At 37.2% G+C, this 16,662-nt stretch overlaps 1 protein-coding gene across 3 annotated transcripts in view; it reads left to right on the forward strand.

Annotated features, from left to right (window-relative positions):
• The window catches only part of LOC131430785 (DNA-binding protein RFX2), a 52,464-nt gene that overhangs the window by 8,376 nt on the left and 27,426 nt on the right, over positions 1-16,662 (forward strand). For 2 of the 3 annotated variants that reach the window (XM_058595996.1, XM_058596013.1), the window contains exons 2-3: positions 1,690-2,343; positions 2,406-2,649. In XM_058595996.1, coding sequence (XP_058451979.1) covers positions 1,942-2,343; positions 2,406-2,649 — 646 coding nt within the window. In that variant the 5' untranslated portion in view covers positions 1,690-1,941. The remainder of the gene's footprint in view (positions 1-1,689; positions 2,344-2,405; positions 2,650-16,662) is intronic. The other variant, XM_058596005.1, reaches the window with a different exon arrangement.

Genomic DNA, 16,662 nt, shown 5'->3' on the forward strand with positions numbered 1-16,662 from the left:
TGTTTGTGATGTACTGACTCATGTGAGTCAAGGGTCTGGACAAAAAGTAGCGTCGATGGCAGTGATGTCTGATTGACAAAAAGCGGATGTACTAACAAAGGATAACAAGAGGCATGAATTTGCCAATCTTGCTGTAGGGAATTATCTCAACAATAATTTCCCTATCGTCATACTAATTTATCTAATGAAATCAGAAAAAAATGGGTTCGCATCTGAAAGTCTAACTGAGGTAGCAAATCTTGGGCTTAGCAAGGACATGAAAAAGGTTTTTTTTTGTTTGACATGCTAAATATGGATTCAGTCTTTTATATTTTAACTCTAATGAGTGCTTTCATTATTCCAAAGTTCGATTAATGTAATGTACCGATCATCTCTTAAGCATCCCAGAATCACTTTTCAATCTTTTCCAGTTTCCACTTAACAATCGGAAAATATTTCTAGATTGGCCGCAATTGAACGATCGTCAAAAAAATGTTGATTCCAGCTCGAATTTGTGCAGGGTATTCTGACATTATTTTTTACAATTCGTTTTATGTCTTGTTCTATACAGTCGCAAATCGATCGAGATATTAGAAAAATAATAATATATTTTAAGATGAGCAATCCCAACGAACAAAATGCTCCGATACCGGTGCTTCCACCACCAAGCTCATATACGATTGACTTTAATTAGTGCCATAACTTTCCCCTGGACGTTTGCAAATAAGATTCTTTTTGTCGAAAGGGAAGAGTGGAAGAATGTTTCTCTTGGAATTCGAACGTGTGTTTTGAATGCGCTTGAAAATGCCTGCTCTTTCATACGTGGTCTTTGGCCAGGGCCCAAGGTACTTAAGTAGAACGCTGGTAACATACGAAAATCAACGATTATTTGGATTGGGAAATATTGTTCCAGTTTGCTTGATTTAGGTCATTCTCGATTGCATGTTCTTGTGTTCGTTATTTCGTTCAATACTGTAAGCTCTCGGAAATAGTAGGGGAGATTGGTGTAGGCTCGATAACTTGTTGTTTCGAGTGGATTTTTTTTAATGAAACTGATCCGTATGTTTTATATATTTGTGTAAATGATTAGTTGCACGTATAACACCCCCGTTAGAAAATGTTACATTGTCAGATTAAAAAATATCAAGTTCACTGGTTTTCAGCTGAATCTCTCGTGTGCATTGTTCTCTAACATATCGATAGTCGAAAATTTATCATTCGGAAGGATCACAGTAAGCGTGGTAGGGAAACTTATGGCGTTTTTCATTGAAAAACACTGGTGGCATGGATTGCTCTGATTTGGCACTTTCGAGCAGAAATGACAATGAAACACCGTCAAAAAATTGCACTTCTACTCGAAAGTGCAAAACCAGAGCAATACACGCCACCAGTGTTTTTCAATGAAAAACGGCATTACGATCGACAACAACAAACCCCGTGTCGGTAGTTCAGAGTATAAGGTGAGTGTGAACTTGAAGGTCTTCAAGGAAAAATGTCTGAAAAATGCGTTATATCACTTTTCGAAATGCGCTAAGACCGTAAGCAGTGTTGGTCAGATACAGTCTTCTAAAGTCAAGAGTTACTTCAGTGCAAGTGTGATTCAAACCAAAAATACCTCAACCTATTTTTCAGTGCTCAGTGATATTTGAAACCATAATCAAAAAGCGGTAACATCAGGGAATAAAGCGTAATGTTTTTCTTCTTTTCCAGATCACCTTACGTCCCTTAGCCACCAGAAAGCCTTAAACCAAAAATAACTGCGTTTCATCTTACAAAAAAAAACCAACCGTTATACCATACATCTTATACCATATCACCTAAATAGTCGATTCGTACTAATCTAGTAAAACTAATACAGGGCCATAACAATTATATCTACTCGAACATATTGCCATTAGAAAATCAACGAATTTCAATAACCAGTTTTTGATAGAAAAATATCGAACCGATAGCAAAAGTAAAATGGCCACCCGATTAGCAACCCAACGAAATTTCATAACTGTAACTCCGATCGCCCCGAATTCCACTGCGTCTGCCCCTTCCACTACCTCTCCGGTTCAGTCAACCACGGCTAGTGAGTCCGTGCATGATGATGCCTCGGAGCCCATGGCATCCTCCCCGTCTTCAACGACAACTTCGACGGCGACGGCAACTATTGCCATCCCGGACTCAAACGTCGGTTCAAGTACGCTCAAAAACGGTTCCGGCAAGACGGTTGCAGTAGCAACTTCGACTGCTTCAACGGTTAACCAACCGGCCGCCACACCAGTCATACCGACCAGTTTGATTGCTAATAATCTAAGCTTGGCTAATCTTCTAGGCACACAGAATGGGGCGTTGACACTGCAACAGATCATCCAACAGGTAACTGTTTTCTACGAAGACGCTTCTTGTTAGCAGTAATCAAAACTGGAAATAAAATTCAGCTCAATTTGCAGAAAAAAATCGTAATCCATCCAAACGGAACCGTCATCGACATTGTACCAATCGAGGAAAATGATTCATCGGAAGACACCAAAATCGGAGTTCAGTTGACAGCGGTGGATGGAGAATCGACGACAGCTGCCAACGGTGGCAGTGCCGGTGGGCAGCAACATGTGACCGCTCAAGTCGCAGTTGTTCAAGCTCAAAGTCCTACTGATGGGGGACCTCAGTACATTACGGTGACCGGTAAGTCGCTTTGATATTTTTTCAATTGTTTTTATCAAAATTTATTGTTGAAAATATGGGGAAAAGATCGTTTGTTTACTTGAAACAAAATCATTTAATCAGTTACCTGGAAATTACGTTCGATTTTGAACCGATCAGTCTTAACTTTATCCTATCTCAGCTAATTACTAGTTAATTTGTTTTGTTTTTGTACATTGTATTTATCTTGTTAATCCCCACCTCATAGCTCCTTTCGCTTTTTTTTTTCAACAACTTTGCTACAATTTCGTCAATTAGAATTGTGCCTAATTTCATGCATCGCATTAACTAATTTCGTTTCCGTTAATTGCTTTTCGTTTTGTTTGCGCAATTATAATTAATCTACCCACGTGCCGACATCATCTCATACCAATCACCACACCTCGATACACAACCAATGCTCACGACGAAACCAACAAACAAATGCGGTTTTTTCTGTCCTGTCAAAAGACGGCGGCAATCTATGTGATGCAGCAGCAACCGAACCGGAAGCGGACGATGAAGATGTTCGCTCCTACGCTTCGCTGACGGCCGTAGACGGTAAGTGGCACGCGAAAGATTGCCGCACGTGTCGCACTCGCAGTTGCTTTCTCCGGATAAGGTGGTGGTGGTAGTTTACACCTTGTAACATTGTTTGTCTAGTTAGTTTATTTTGGATTTACAATACGTTCTTTAAGATTGGCACTGATGTTTTTTTATGCACATAACCTTACTGATTATTTCAATCTATGTATTTATGTTTTGTCTTTCTTGATTTCATTGAAAGGAGCCATATTCTAGTGGTATCGATATGTTTAGTAAAATTCATAAAGCTTAAAAAAAATAGTAGTCGAAACATGAGGAATGATTCAAAATCGATGTTGATATAAAAATACTGTTCCTGAAATCGGAAACGTTTATGAATCGAAAAAAAAACTACAAGGGGTTTAACGAACTGTTGACGTCAAAATCACTGTTAATGTTAATGGCCTTTGAAAATTTATTTAGACTAGTTTTTGAAAATGAGAAAGTAAGTAGCCAATGCAAAGTATGCCCTTTTTCGCGTTTTCTTTAACCTTTTCGTGTGTCTTGGGTGGAAACGCGATGATTTCGGCACGAATGTTTGCCTTAAGCTCGTCAATGGTCTATGGCTAACTGGCGTACATTTTGCTTTTCAAGTTATCCCACAAAAAGAAGTCCGCAGGAGTCAAATATGGAGATCTGGGTGGCCAATCAATATTGCCTCTTTTTGACATCAGCCGTTCAGGATATTTTTTGCAAGAACTGAATTATTTAATCCGCAGTGTGACCGTCTTACACCGATTTGTTGAAACCAATAGCTTTGAAAACCTGTTTTTGACGCATTCGTAGACAAAAATAATGAGACAATTTCCAGCGATATCGATTTCTATCGAGCGTTTCGTTCTCTTTAAAATGGTAAAATGGCCGTATTTTGGTTTGGTACACATTCAGGCCCAAACCGTCAAGTCTTGATCGTTGATTAACAACATGTTTATGATCTCCCATTGTCCTGTGCCATTAAAAATTAAACAATTCTTGAGTTCACTTAATAAGTACGAATTTTTAGTTGTGGTGGAAGCACTTAACGAAAAACTTATTCTAGTCAATGCGCATAGATTGTTTGCGAATGAGAATATCAACGATTAGATTCTTTCATAATAATTGATTCTATCCTTTCCAGAAATTCTGAATGACGACTTTTCAAATCAATTATCTATTGAATTTACTTATGGCCATTAAGGAATCATTTGCACGATACTGTTTTTTTGTAGGAAAAATGGTAAACCTACTTGTCTTTTGGTCGGGAATTAATGAACGTACAAATTTATGAATCGTTTCAATAGAATATTGCATATATTTTGGTCGAATTCTTCTTATAATACTATGTGAAATTGGATTTAACGATTATGTATAAGTGAGTCTGTGCAACTCATTTATATTAAACCTTTAAGATAATTTTAACAATTTTATTCCGAATCTTTTGAAGCGTTTTATTTCTGGTAGTCTGAATTCTCTCTATGCGAACTCTTCACCAGAAAAACAGAACTCACTTTTCAACATTATCTATCCAACGGAAAGAGGCAGTGAATGTAACCGCTGTAGACACCAATACGGAAAATGACCAAACTCGTCAAACGTTATACCGCAGAAATTCAGTAACCTGCAAAATTGTCCAAGGAGAGTAACTTTCGGAAGAGCACCTTTAAAAATAAACTTTCCAGTTGTAGATACTAAACGAGAATGCCAGCTTTCGCTTCAACTTTATTCTGTCTATCTTCATTTGTTATTTACTCGATTTGTACTCAATCAGCTCCTACACTGAACTAAAAGATCACTTCGAAACTAAACTGCATTTAATTCAATTAAACTATAAACGATATAAATCATGAATTCGTACTTATATCTAAATTCATCATTTGAAAGCAAGATTTGTATCAAACATAAGACCAAAATATTTAGATTAATCAGACTATCCAGTGAGTGAATGGATGTAGTTAAGTTTTGTCATCCACTCTTTAGACAAGCTACCTGTTACATTCGCAGGCAACCACCCACTAAAGTGGAAATTGTGACATAGCATATATTTATAGGTTCCGTATTGTCATCCTCTCACCGATCGAAGCAGAATTGCTACTGAATGGAATGCGAGGAGTGAAGCAACGATCGAAACCTTCGGTCATGTGACAGAAATCAAAAAGATGACATCATTACGCCATGCTATGATTGGTTCCTGAAAACATGAGTCGAAACGCCAAAATATACACTAAACGATTAATAGTTTTGTCAGATGGCGCCTGTTTGCCAGGATATTACACGTTGAATTAACTCAACTATTTCAGCGCGTTTTTTTTCGGTGTGAATCGATTCGGTAGAAATTGTACTGGATTGACGTTTCCAAAACAGCTGAAGTCAAATCAATCATTATAGAGTGTTACAATACGACATAAGAAATAGCGCACCCTATATCTATGCGGAATACACTCTTGAAAATATTGATTTTAGAATTTTGGAAGCCCTGAAAAGGACCGTTTACTTTGCAGAGGTTGGTGATTAGTAGAGGTACTGATCAAGAACATCGAGCATGACGAATGTTGTCCAGCATTTTTTTCGAATCCGAAGGACCATCTGAGATCCGAGCAGGGCGAGCGACGCATGAAGAAGAACACAGAAAGTAATTCAGCAACCTTCTCTAAGGCTTTAACGAACCGCACAGAATACATGTCGGCTCAATACTTATTTCAATTGTTTATGGGCTCTGTTAAAAAAAATAGCTTCTATGTTATACGAAATGCAAAGTGAACTTATGTATACGAAATTGATTGACAAACATGGGAAATTCAACTTTTTTTTAATAAGTTGATGTTTCCGTTATTGTTTAAAAATTTATTGTTTGTTTAGTCGAATCGATACGTAGAAATATTTCCTAACAGTAGGTGTAATGATATCTAAAATCTTTTCGAAAGTGGTCGAGCCATAGCTGTCGAAACTTGACCTTTATTTGTAAGGTTAAATTTTCCGAATTTTGAATTTTTACCTCTATACAGAAAGTTAAAACGTAGTCCTACGTAAGAAAAACGTACGGTCATTTTGTCCGGTCATGTGGATTCCATAACGGATAACTCACAATGAATTCAAATATCGACAGACTTTTTCTTTTGTGGTTGAAAAAGCGCTTTGATCTGAAATCACGGACAACAATTGATTTGAATCAAACCAAGCTCCCCTACACTACAAACTACGAACAATTTAAGGCTTGATAAAGATATAACTCAGCAGATCGATCAGATCCGGAACCGAACCGACCGTATGAATTGTCAACATTGGGAAAACTTGCAGCTGTCGTAGTATTTTTCAAGATGACGGGGATTGCAAAATTTGCTTTATCCTTCAGATATGTCATCTGATAGGAAAGTGAACTGTTTTTTTTCCATAAGCCTGAATATCAAGCAAAACATATAATAGCAGCAAACCTCCTCGAGCTTTGGAAAGATTTTTATTTCTTTGATGTCGTCTTCGCTGGGGACGGTATTAAAATCTTATTCAAAATAAATGTATCGCAGCTATTTTATAGTAACTTTGTCCAGAATGTTTCTTCATTCAATCAGCACGTGCTCTATCAGTTCACGCAATGCAGAGACACGTGTTATACCAAAAATGTATCATCTATCGAGTACCACGTCAGGTGAGAACAAAACTGGACTTATCATTTAGGGTGAAAACTGTTATTACGAGTTCAGCAGTAGTTTCCCATACCCGGGGAGGTGTAGTGAGGGGGATACTTGCTCGATCCCTATTCTAAACTTTTATACGGTGTCCTACCTGTCCGCTGCCACAGCGTGGGTTCAAACTTAATCATCGTATCAAACATTTTCAATTATAATGATCAACTCGAATCTGATTGTTGTAAGCCTACCAGAAGAGGGTGATTCCTGCAATTTTTGGTGGCTGATGTTTTCGGTATCTGGCTGGGTGCATCAGCGCTACAATGGTTGGGACATAATCCTAATTAATTGATGCGAAATATTTTGCTGGTGCACCCCTATATCTACATTCTTCGGTATTCGATGCCAAGAACCGTTTAATCGGGACGCTAGGTTTTTCGACAGACGCACCACCTGAACGGTAACATATATAATAAACTGCAGATAGGTAGCACGGGCCTTCCAAAAGGGTGTAGCCGAATTAAAGCTTGTGAATGTACCTCAATCGAGAGTAATTATTTTTGGATTAAATTGGGTACGCTAGATAGATGAATGAGTATATTTTGATGAATAGGGTGCATGGTCATATTTACAATCACGTGAGTGTTACAAACAAGTAATCCTACGTTTCTTTGTACAATCAAAACATTTGTTTTTCCATTCAACCACCCTATGCAGTGTAATTTTTTCGATTGTTAAATTATCAAATAATAGCGTGAACCAAATTATGCACCAACCTGAAGGATTTCTTTCAATTCCATTTTGTTAATAATGCAGGGTTCATCAGCAGAGAGCAAAGCTCATGAAAGGATCAGTATTCGTATAAAAAGTTTCCTTGTTATTTGCACATTTGAATTTGTGCACAATCATTTATTTCATAAAGTTAAAGATTCCCAGAAGTAAATAATTTGAATCAGAATCAACAGAAAATTTTTAGTTTATTTTGGGATCAAAGCAGTGTGGATGAAAAAGTATTTTCATTGAAGAATTTGTTATATTTATATTTGACGACGCTTGATCCCACTGTTATCTTAAATGTGTAATCTGAACTAGGTTGTTGGCTCAAAAGATTGTTTCATCAGTCAACTGTGTGTTTGATCTCGAACCTGGAAAGATTTTTTGGAGTCAAATAGGGTATAGTATCACAAACACTACTTAGCACTTAGAGTTATTAGAAATGATCTCTCTTTGGTCGATGGTTAGGATCATAAGGTAACTAGTACTACATTCCAGTTGTCATGTATTGCTGCTCTGACCTGGAGTATTCGTAGTGTCAGTGGGATCATATTACTAAAAGCCCATGCTATTCATTTTTTACGTTTCGCTTTCAGCTCATCAGTGCGTCAGCAGTTAATGTTGAACTGCTAACGCCACCTAACGGTTCAACATAAACCGCTGAGCAGATCTAAAGTTAATGCTATTTACATATAAACTTAGTGACGACGTTCTGACCGTCGACAGATAGTAGTTATTTAGGGGTTTGGTACCGCATGGGTACTGGATTTGTGCTTAGTGCACATAACTATTTTCATTTTGAAAAGGATCGAGCCCAGGAATGTACCATTTGTGTTGAAAGTTAATTATATTTTCAACTTTGAAAGTCGTTTACCGGGAGGTGTTATCTATTTTCAGTTATTACAGATAAACAAACGGCAATGAGATACAATGATTCTCGAACGTCTTTACAGGATGAACGATAGGAAAGAGATATTTTTCGGAAATTCGCACTTCAGCCATGATATACATTTTCTTTATTTCGAATCTGAATGAATGAAACATAATTCTGGCTTGGTTGATAAGCTTCCGTAATGTGAATAAAAAAATGAGACTATGCAGACTTTGCAAAACCCCCCCTTCCACCCTCACCCCTCGTAGACAAAGATAGACTTTCATGAAACTTTAATGCTCTGAGTAGCCAGCCACTGAGAAACTTCAAGGTATGTCGCTTAACATGTAAAATCATAACAAAACGGATAACCAGCACAGTTCCTTAAGGCCTGAGGACAGTTGGTCGCGTGTAGATTTTGAATCGACCACGTCACTCCTTCAATTTTCTTTGTGTTTGTATGTTTGGCAATCTTGTTAAGAGGATTCTATTTCTTTCCTTTTTCGAACGCTAACAGGAAATTAAAGCGGATAAAATGGCGGACGCATTAAGACTGGCTGTATTTAACAGAAAAATATAACATTTAATTTTTATTGTGACTACACATATGTTTTTATGTGCTAATCGTATCTATACTAAATTATCTAAATTTCATCACGGTAGATTTATGATATCTCGATGCCTTCGAAATTAAGATATTCGATGGACAAGTAAAGATATGTCATTCCAAACGCTGCAATTTTCAGCAGTTCTTCAGTCAGAAAAAAAACTACTCGAGCGGTAAACTCAATGAATCATTCAAAACCTCACCATTTTTTTTACAAGTATACTTGTTTAAAAGTTATATTGGATGATGAAAAAAAAAGTTAGTTGGATCAAAAGGCAAAAGTTACCAAGATCGATTAGCAAAAAAAAATTATCAACTATAAATGAATTCATTGATCCGTGAATTTATAGAGAAAATGATAAGAATCTCCATCGAAAATTATTCGAATTAAGGCTTCTTTCCAATGAGCGCACAAGAAGAAAGACCCTTCACTCCGCACCGTCGACAGCTTTAATTAGATGCCTACCTGCTGATACTTATTGTAAGCAGAAACGGAAGAAAGGAACCCTCCAGAAAAAGCATATTCCATCAGTCAAATCGACAGGCGCCGTTCAGTACCGTTTGTGTATCAAATCAGGTCTGAGTAAAAGATGAAACCGTATCAGTTTCACCCCTGAATCGGTTGGTTTATGCTTTTGGGCTACTGGTCGAAGACGATACCGGGGAGGAAAGTTTATGGGATTATTACGGGTTCTTTATCTGAAACGCACAGAAAGATTTGCAGTAGTACGGTTCTATTGTAGTAGTGAACATGTTTTAGTACACTAACAATCTTTCTAGTAAGTAAGTTAGCTTTTTCAATTATACTGTGCTCTACTTTCCTGAATGCGGGTCAAAAAAAGATCAGATCCTATGTATTGGGTTGGAAGTTATCCAAGGTATTTATCTGTATCTTATGAGGTTCTTCAGGCATTTGGTTAATTACTGCACGTTACTGCAGTCATGATTAAAAAATCATGAAATCAATCATTTTAACTTGTCATGAATATTTTTTTATGATTTTATAATCAAACGGATTCAAATCATGAGCAATAAGTTTTCTCCCATGAAAATAAATCATGGTCAGCAAACGCGTTACTTGAGAAGAGTGTTTCATTCAAAACTCGTAACTCCGATTTTCTACCCGAATATCACTTTGAACCTTCTGATCCAAGTGATGTGATGGATTACTTATTAGATTGATAGGAAGTCAAAAGCAGACATTGAAAAACAAGAACTATTTAGAAGGACAATACTTGATCCTGAGAAATTTTTATTTCCTAATTAGAAATAGTGTTTTTTTTATCCAACGGTAGGCTGTATTGATCCACCTAAATATTTTAAATAAAACCTTTTTTTGACAAAAAAAAATAAAAATTCATTCCACGGTTTATAACAAAAGTGTTTGCAAGATTTCGATATAGAGTTTTTATGATTCAGATTAATTGAATTAAAATTTATCGTCTAACGAATTTCACTGGGCCTACTATTTTTCTATTCAAAGGCATTTGAGACATAAGTTAAAGTAAAAAATCATAAAATGAAGCAATCGTGTGAAAAAAATGTTCATCACACCAATTAATTTAATTCATATTTGAAATCTTGAAATGAAAATGAAACATAACGCCTCGATTTATGTTGCAAAGATCAAAATCTCAGTAGAATAACGCCTGAAGTAAAACCCATCAATTAAATTTCAACAAAATTAGTCCAAATAATTCATGATCCGAGAACTTCTAATCACGGTGTATTATCATAACTTGAAAATACACTTTTTCCTAAATCATAGCTCGTTTGGTTTATTTATAGAATCGGAATTTGGCTCATGTGCTATGCACTGAAAGTGTTACTATAAAGTAAAACAAGGAAAATGACAAATTCATCATCATTGCGGTAAATCAATATTCGGTTTCATTGCAATTTTCCGCACAACACAGCACCTGACTGTTCGTACACGTGCATATTTTGGATGTCTCGGTCCTTGTGGAAAACATAAATTAACGCGACCATACGCGAAATGAGAGAGAGAGAGAGAGAAACCTGCGTGTATGTGGAATTAATCCTAGGGTAGAAAACGGGAAAAGGATGCCGGTGACGAGATAATGAGTGAATGAGTGACGCCGTGGTCGGCTGTGATTTTGGAAGGTAGATCCGCACAGTAAACACCCCACTTGTTGTCTGTTTGTTTAGTGATGCTAGGGGTGAATTAGGTCTACCTCTCCTGTACATGGAGAAAATGATTGGTATCTATTTCGTTTAATTGAGGTATACACGCATACGTTTCTCAGAGACATGTGTTTTGACAGATTGCCGCTAAATGTTGTTTGTAACCGATATGGGTTTCCGTTCTCCTGTTACACGTCCACTTGCATTCGCTATCAAAACGAAGATAGATTTTTGTTTGTTTACCGTGAGTGTGCATGTAAATCAGAGTTTCTTGAGACCCCTTCTGGCACTAACTGACCAATGTAACTATCGGAAAAGTGCGGTTGGAGCCTCTAGAAAGTCCATTTTCATTTGCATCAGATTTCATAACCGATGCGGATGTGATTAGTTAGTTCCGCATGCCGAACTACGGTTATACACAGTTCCCTGTTTCACAAACCAAATTCCTGTAGGTTCGTTATAGTACTGGGCTACCGACGAGGACAGCTTCGACGTGCTGCTAGGAACCATCGATTATCGCTATTATACGATCCAGTCGACCAATCACTCATCAACCATCCATCTATCGATGATATCATTCCACTTGGCTGACATTTGGGAATGTTATTGCGTTCGAGTACAATATTGCAGAGGCTGTACTTCACGGCGGTTCTACGCATAATTGTTCCATCTTCCGTGTAATTTTCCATGTACGTGAGACAGATTCGCGGGGAATGGTATTGCAACCGTTCTGCAGAAAATATTCGCCCAGTAGTTGAATGAATTTGGCGTAACGTATGCTGATGTTGAACAGAAAATTTTTGTGTAAAAAAGCCTCGATGGCGTTCTCTTTTACTTGTCTGTTGGTTTCACTGAATATGAGGTGCGTGGGTAGAAAGAAATTGCAATTCTGTTAATTGATCATCATCCACCGATGTATTTTGGAACCACAAAACCGAGTGAATCCTCAGTTCTCGTGTGGACATTAGTCTCCTATCCTTGCAATTTTGCTGCACGCTAAAAATTTGTTTCGTGGTGTATCGAACTCGACATTGGGCAAATCTCAGATTCTAGATCTTATTGTAATTTTGATTCAGTTCTTATATGTAATTTTGAAAGATTGGACATCAACAAACAGTACTGCATCAATATATTTCTGTATTTCTGGTGCTATTGCGTATTTTGTCCAAGACAAATCATTACAACGTGTCGTGAGTGGTTTTTCATGATTCAAAAGTCATAATTTTGACATTGTCGAAAATGGAACAGGATGGATGGAAATTTCCAATTCTAGGATTTGTTGGCTTTCCAGAATTAGGAATTACTATCATTGATGACGAAAAGTGAATAACATAAAAACTACATAAGAAATAAATATTCACGTATATAAACTCGTTGAATCTGGAGGGTGTTTTATATTACGAACTTATACTGAATGATCAAACAATAAAAGAATCATTCTATCATTCCCTACAAGTTTGCTTGAAGTTGATAACAATTCCGGTATTGTTTTTTTAAGAGTCTCAAATTTAAACCATAACGCTGAAAACAAGAGCGTCTATCACCTTACTGTAACCCTTTCGGAGATTCAGAGGAACTCAAGAGTGTCCTAGATGTATTTTTGTATTTTCGTTTAATTTTTTTCTAATATACAATTGAAACTTGTCGAGCAAATGAAAACAAGAAGCTGTGACAGATGAGTTAGAGCGCATACGAAAGAAAAAGTTAGATGAAAGTTCAGGTTCAGGTTCAGCTGAATCATACATTGATCTTAAAATTCGTTCCGGAGTATAAACTGGATAAAATTTTTCTATCAGTCCTCGCTTACGCTTACGAAATGGATTTCAGCGTGAATGCTTTCGGTGGAAGGTCCTATAGAAGGGTACCAATAGATGAGCAATATTGAATATTAACACCGAAAGTTATAACGTTGAAGAAGTAGTAATCGATTTTTGCCTTTCTTTATAGAAAGGTATTAGAATTGCTGGAAAAACTGACTTTTGAACGGAGCCTCGGAGACCCATAGTGTTATATACCATTCGCAGCCTCAATGTTTGGTTCACAGAATGATCAATTTAGCCTAACCTGTTTCACTATTTCGTCATGACAGCTTAGAAAAGTTGAAAAAGAAAATCTCTGGCAACGCTACGACATCGAAGCATGCTAGTAATTATCATGAAAAAAATACGTTTTAGCATATCGGCAAATGTATATTTATTGACATTTCAATATGTTAAATAAAAACGTGTTTAATCCACCTAGCAGTGAGATGATACCTTTTTTTATAAATCCGCATGAGTTTTTTGCATGAATATTCTTCGGTGTTTTAGTTCTCATGACATTATTTTAATGATCGTCGTTTCAAGCGGCAATTTAAAGTTCTATTCACTTTGAACACTTAAACTTTGAAGCTTTATAGAATTGTCATCTTCTATATCGGCTTGAATTTTAAAAACCCATCACCCTGTAATTCCAGAATCGGATATCAGAATCGGATAAAATTAATTAATTTTGCATGGGAACATAAATCCTTTAATTTGAATTTTTGTTTTTGAAATTCAATTTTTTTGAGAAAACGATTTGATACTGGAACCGGAATTCAAAATCAATGTAGCCGAAGTCAATTAAATTCGCCCGAGGAGTTGTATAGTTTACATTTGATTCAAAATGTTCGAACATCAGTGCAGACTGACTAAAACGCAAGATGTTTTAAAGAATCTTAAGACCCTTCATTTGAATCTTAGATGGTTCTTAGATTTCATTTGAATCTTAGATCGGTTCTGCCATCTATGAGAAAAATGAGTTACACTATTTTAATCTCGTTTGACATATCATCCTGTAGCTCAGGAACCAGAAGTCGGATCCAGACGTGATTCAGGAACTTAGTTTGAAAACACTTCTCGTATGAATCTGAGTTTGTAGCAAATGGTTGAGTCATCTCCAAGAAAATTGAGTGAATTTATTTTTTACACAAGCATTTGCTGATCTCGACGAGCTGATTCGAATGGTATATTGGTGTCATGTTCTTTCAGCATTCATTACTGTCTGTAGTTTAAATCAATATAATTATGCAATTGTTTTTAAATCGAAAATGCTGCCATCTTGGCCATCATCTGATTTACATATGTCGTATTCGAACGATTATGTTGCCAAAAACGAACCGTGCTAAAATCGGTCCGAGGCAAACTGTCATGAAAAAGGATGTTGTATACAGTCTTAGTGGTACCTAGAAACAATCGTATGTAACAGTATAAAAAATCGTGTTTCACGTTGCTTCCAAGCATTGCATTATCATATAGCGCTCAAAATTCCTACTACTGGAATAAGGGGAAAAGTCACTTATACAAAAATGTCGATATCTCCGTTAAAAATGGACGGATTTTGACAATCTATGGCTTGTTGGATAGCTATTGTCGTGTGGAATCTAAGTCTAAAACATATTCTGTTTTCAAGGTCAATTGTGACAGATATTGGCAGAAAACTGAAAATTTTGACATAAAACTTCATATAACTCAGAAAGTAATCTTCCGATCTCAAAACCATTCAATGGCGTTCTGGGTGACGGGGAGACCTTTCATTTGCAACTAGTTTGATCTAAATCGGTCCAGCCATCTCTGAGATCTCGACCTCTTAGTTGACAACACACACACACACACACACACACACACACACACACACACACACACACACACACACACACACACACACACACACACACACACACACACACACACACACACACACACACACACACACACACACACACACACACACACACACACACACACACACACACACACACACACACACACACACACACACACACACACACACACACACACACACACACACACACACACACACACGGACATTTGCTCAGTTCGTTGAGCTGAATCGATTGGTATATGACACTCGGCCTCGGAAAATTTTTCTAAAGTACCTGAGCGAATTCTATACCTATTTTTTATATTTATAAAAAAAAGGTGAAAACGATTGAATTCTAAGCGATATCCATGCAGTCCACACCGCCAACAGGGATCAGAGTGCGCACGCATTCCTCGGTAATATCAATGTTGAAACACTTGCTATGTAGAACTGCTGTTGTTACTGGTTTGTAGTCATACGCAAGGGAACTATATTGTGAATATTGTGCACCATCCTTTCGAATCACACATAGATCAATGTTAGAACCGGATCCTAAATCGTTCGAAACCCCGGCAGCAATTGCTTCACGAACCAACTTCTTGCCCTCCTCTTCATCCATATCTGGTTTCCAGCGAGACTCGAACACGGACATAGCTGCAAGACTACCCGATCCCATTGTAGCATAAGGCAGCTTATCTCTCGATCTGTGAGGATAAATGCAATAAATATACGATCCCGTATTTCTATAAAACATCAAGGTTAGTCTTGCGTTTCCTTTGACGACACTAAACTGCGACAGTTTTCAAAACTGAACCCGGGTGCTTCCAGATGTCGGTAGTCTTATCGGTTCTGAGTCAAACAATGATAATCACAAAAAAGTAGCAAATTCTTTCGGATTTTCCACGATCTCGAAAAATTAAAAATCTTTGTTTATGAGCATAATAAACAGTCTCTATGGTGAATCATTTTCAGTCATCAGAGTTGCCAGTTTTTTATAAAATTCAATAAGGTACACCGTCACTCTGACAGTGTATCATTACAGTGATGATGCAAAATGTGTCCTTGAAAATTCGTCGAAGCATTCCGTATTATAATTTGTATTTGATATTACCATATACCGCGATGATAAGTGTACAGGTGTCGAGATAAGTCGTTTATGATTTTTCCGCTACAAAAGCTTTTTTCCACATTTTCAGACATTGAAGTAATACGTCACTTTTGCTGTTATAGTCGATGTGTAAGACGAAACGCGCCAACAAGTGTACCTACTAAGGTGTCAGACAATAATTGATGAACAGTGTTGCAAGATGCAAACCGTTACTGTCTGAAATATTTTGCATAATAATTACAAATACTTGTGTTCTGGCTACTGTTTGTGTAATTGTTGAAAATACAAAGATAAATCCAGTCAGGGTCAAAATCTGAAAAAAAATTGGCGCCACTTCCCGGATGCTGGCGTACAGAACTTCCATTTTCGGTACATCGTTTGAATCGAGTTGTTTCTATAGGACATAGGAATGAGAAAAAAAGAGATTTCATCATTTGCTCTCGCGGTGCTCTCCGCAAATAGCAGAAGACGTGTACGTCCTGTCGAATCCTGTTCGAGGGGCGTTTCCAAAAAGGACAAAACAAACCGTACGCAGAGAGAAAGTGAAAAGCGGCTACGCCCATCCCTCAAAGGAGGCTAATCTTCTCAATAGCATCTGCCATTGTAGCCGTTGCAGTAAAATACGAGTTACATCTCGTCCGCAACTGGACTGGAATCGATTTGGGGAAGAAAATAACTAATAAAGGTCGTATGAAAAACCGTT

Source organism: Malaya genurostris, chromosome 1 (assembly GCF_030247185.1).
Source record: "Malaya genurostris strain Urasoe2022 chromosome 1, Malgen_1.1, whole genome shotgun sequence".
Classification (NCBI taxonomy): Eukaryota; Metazoa; Arthropoda; class Insecta; order Diptera; family Culicidae; genus Malaya; species Malaya genurostris.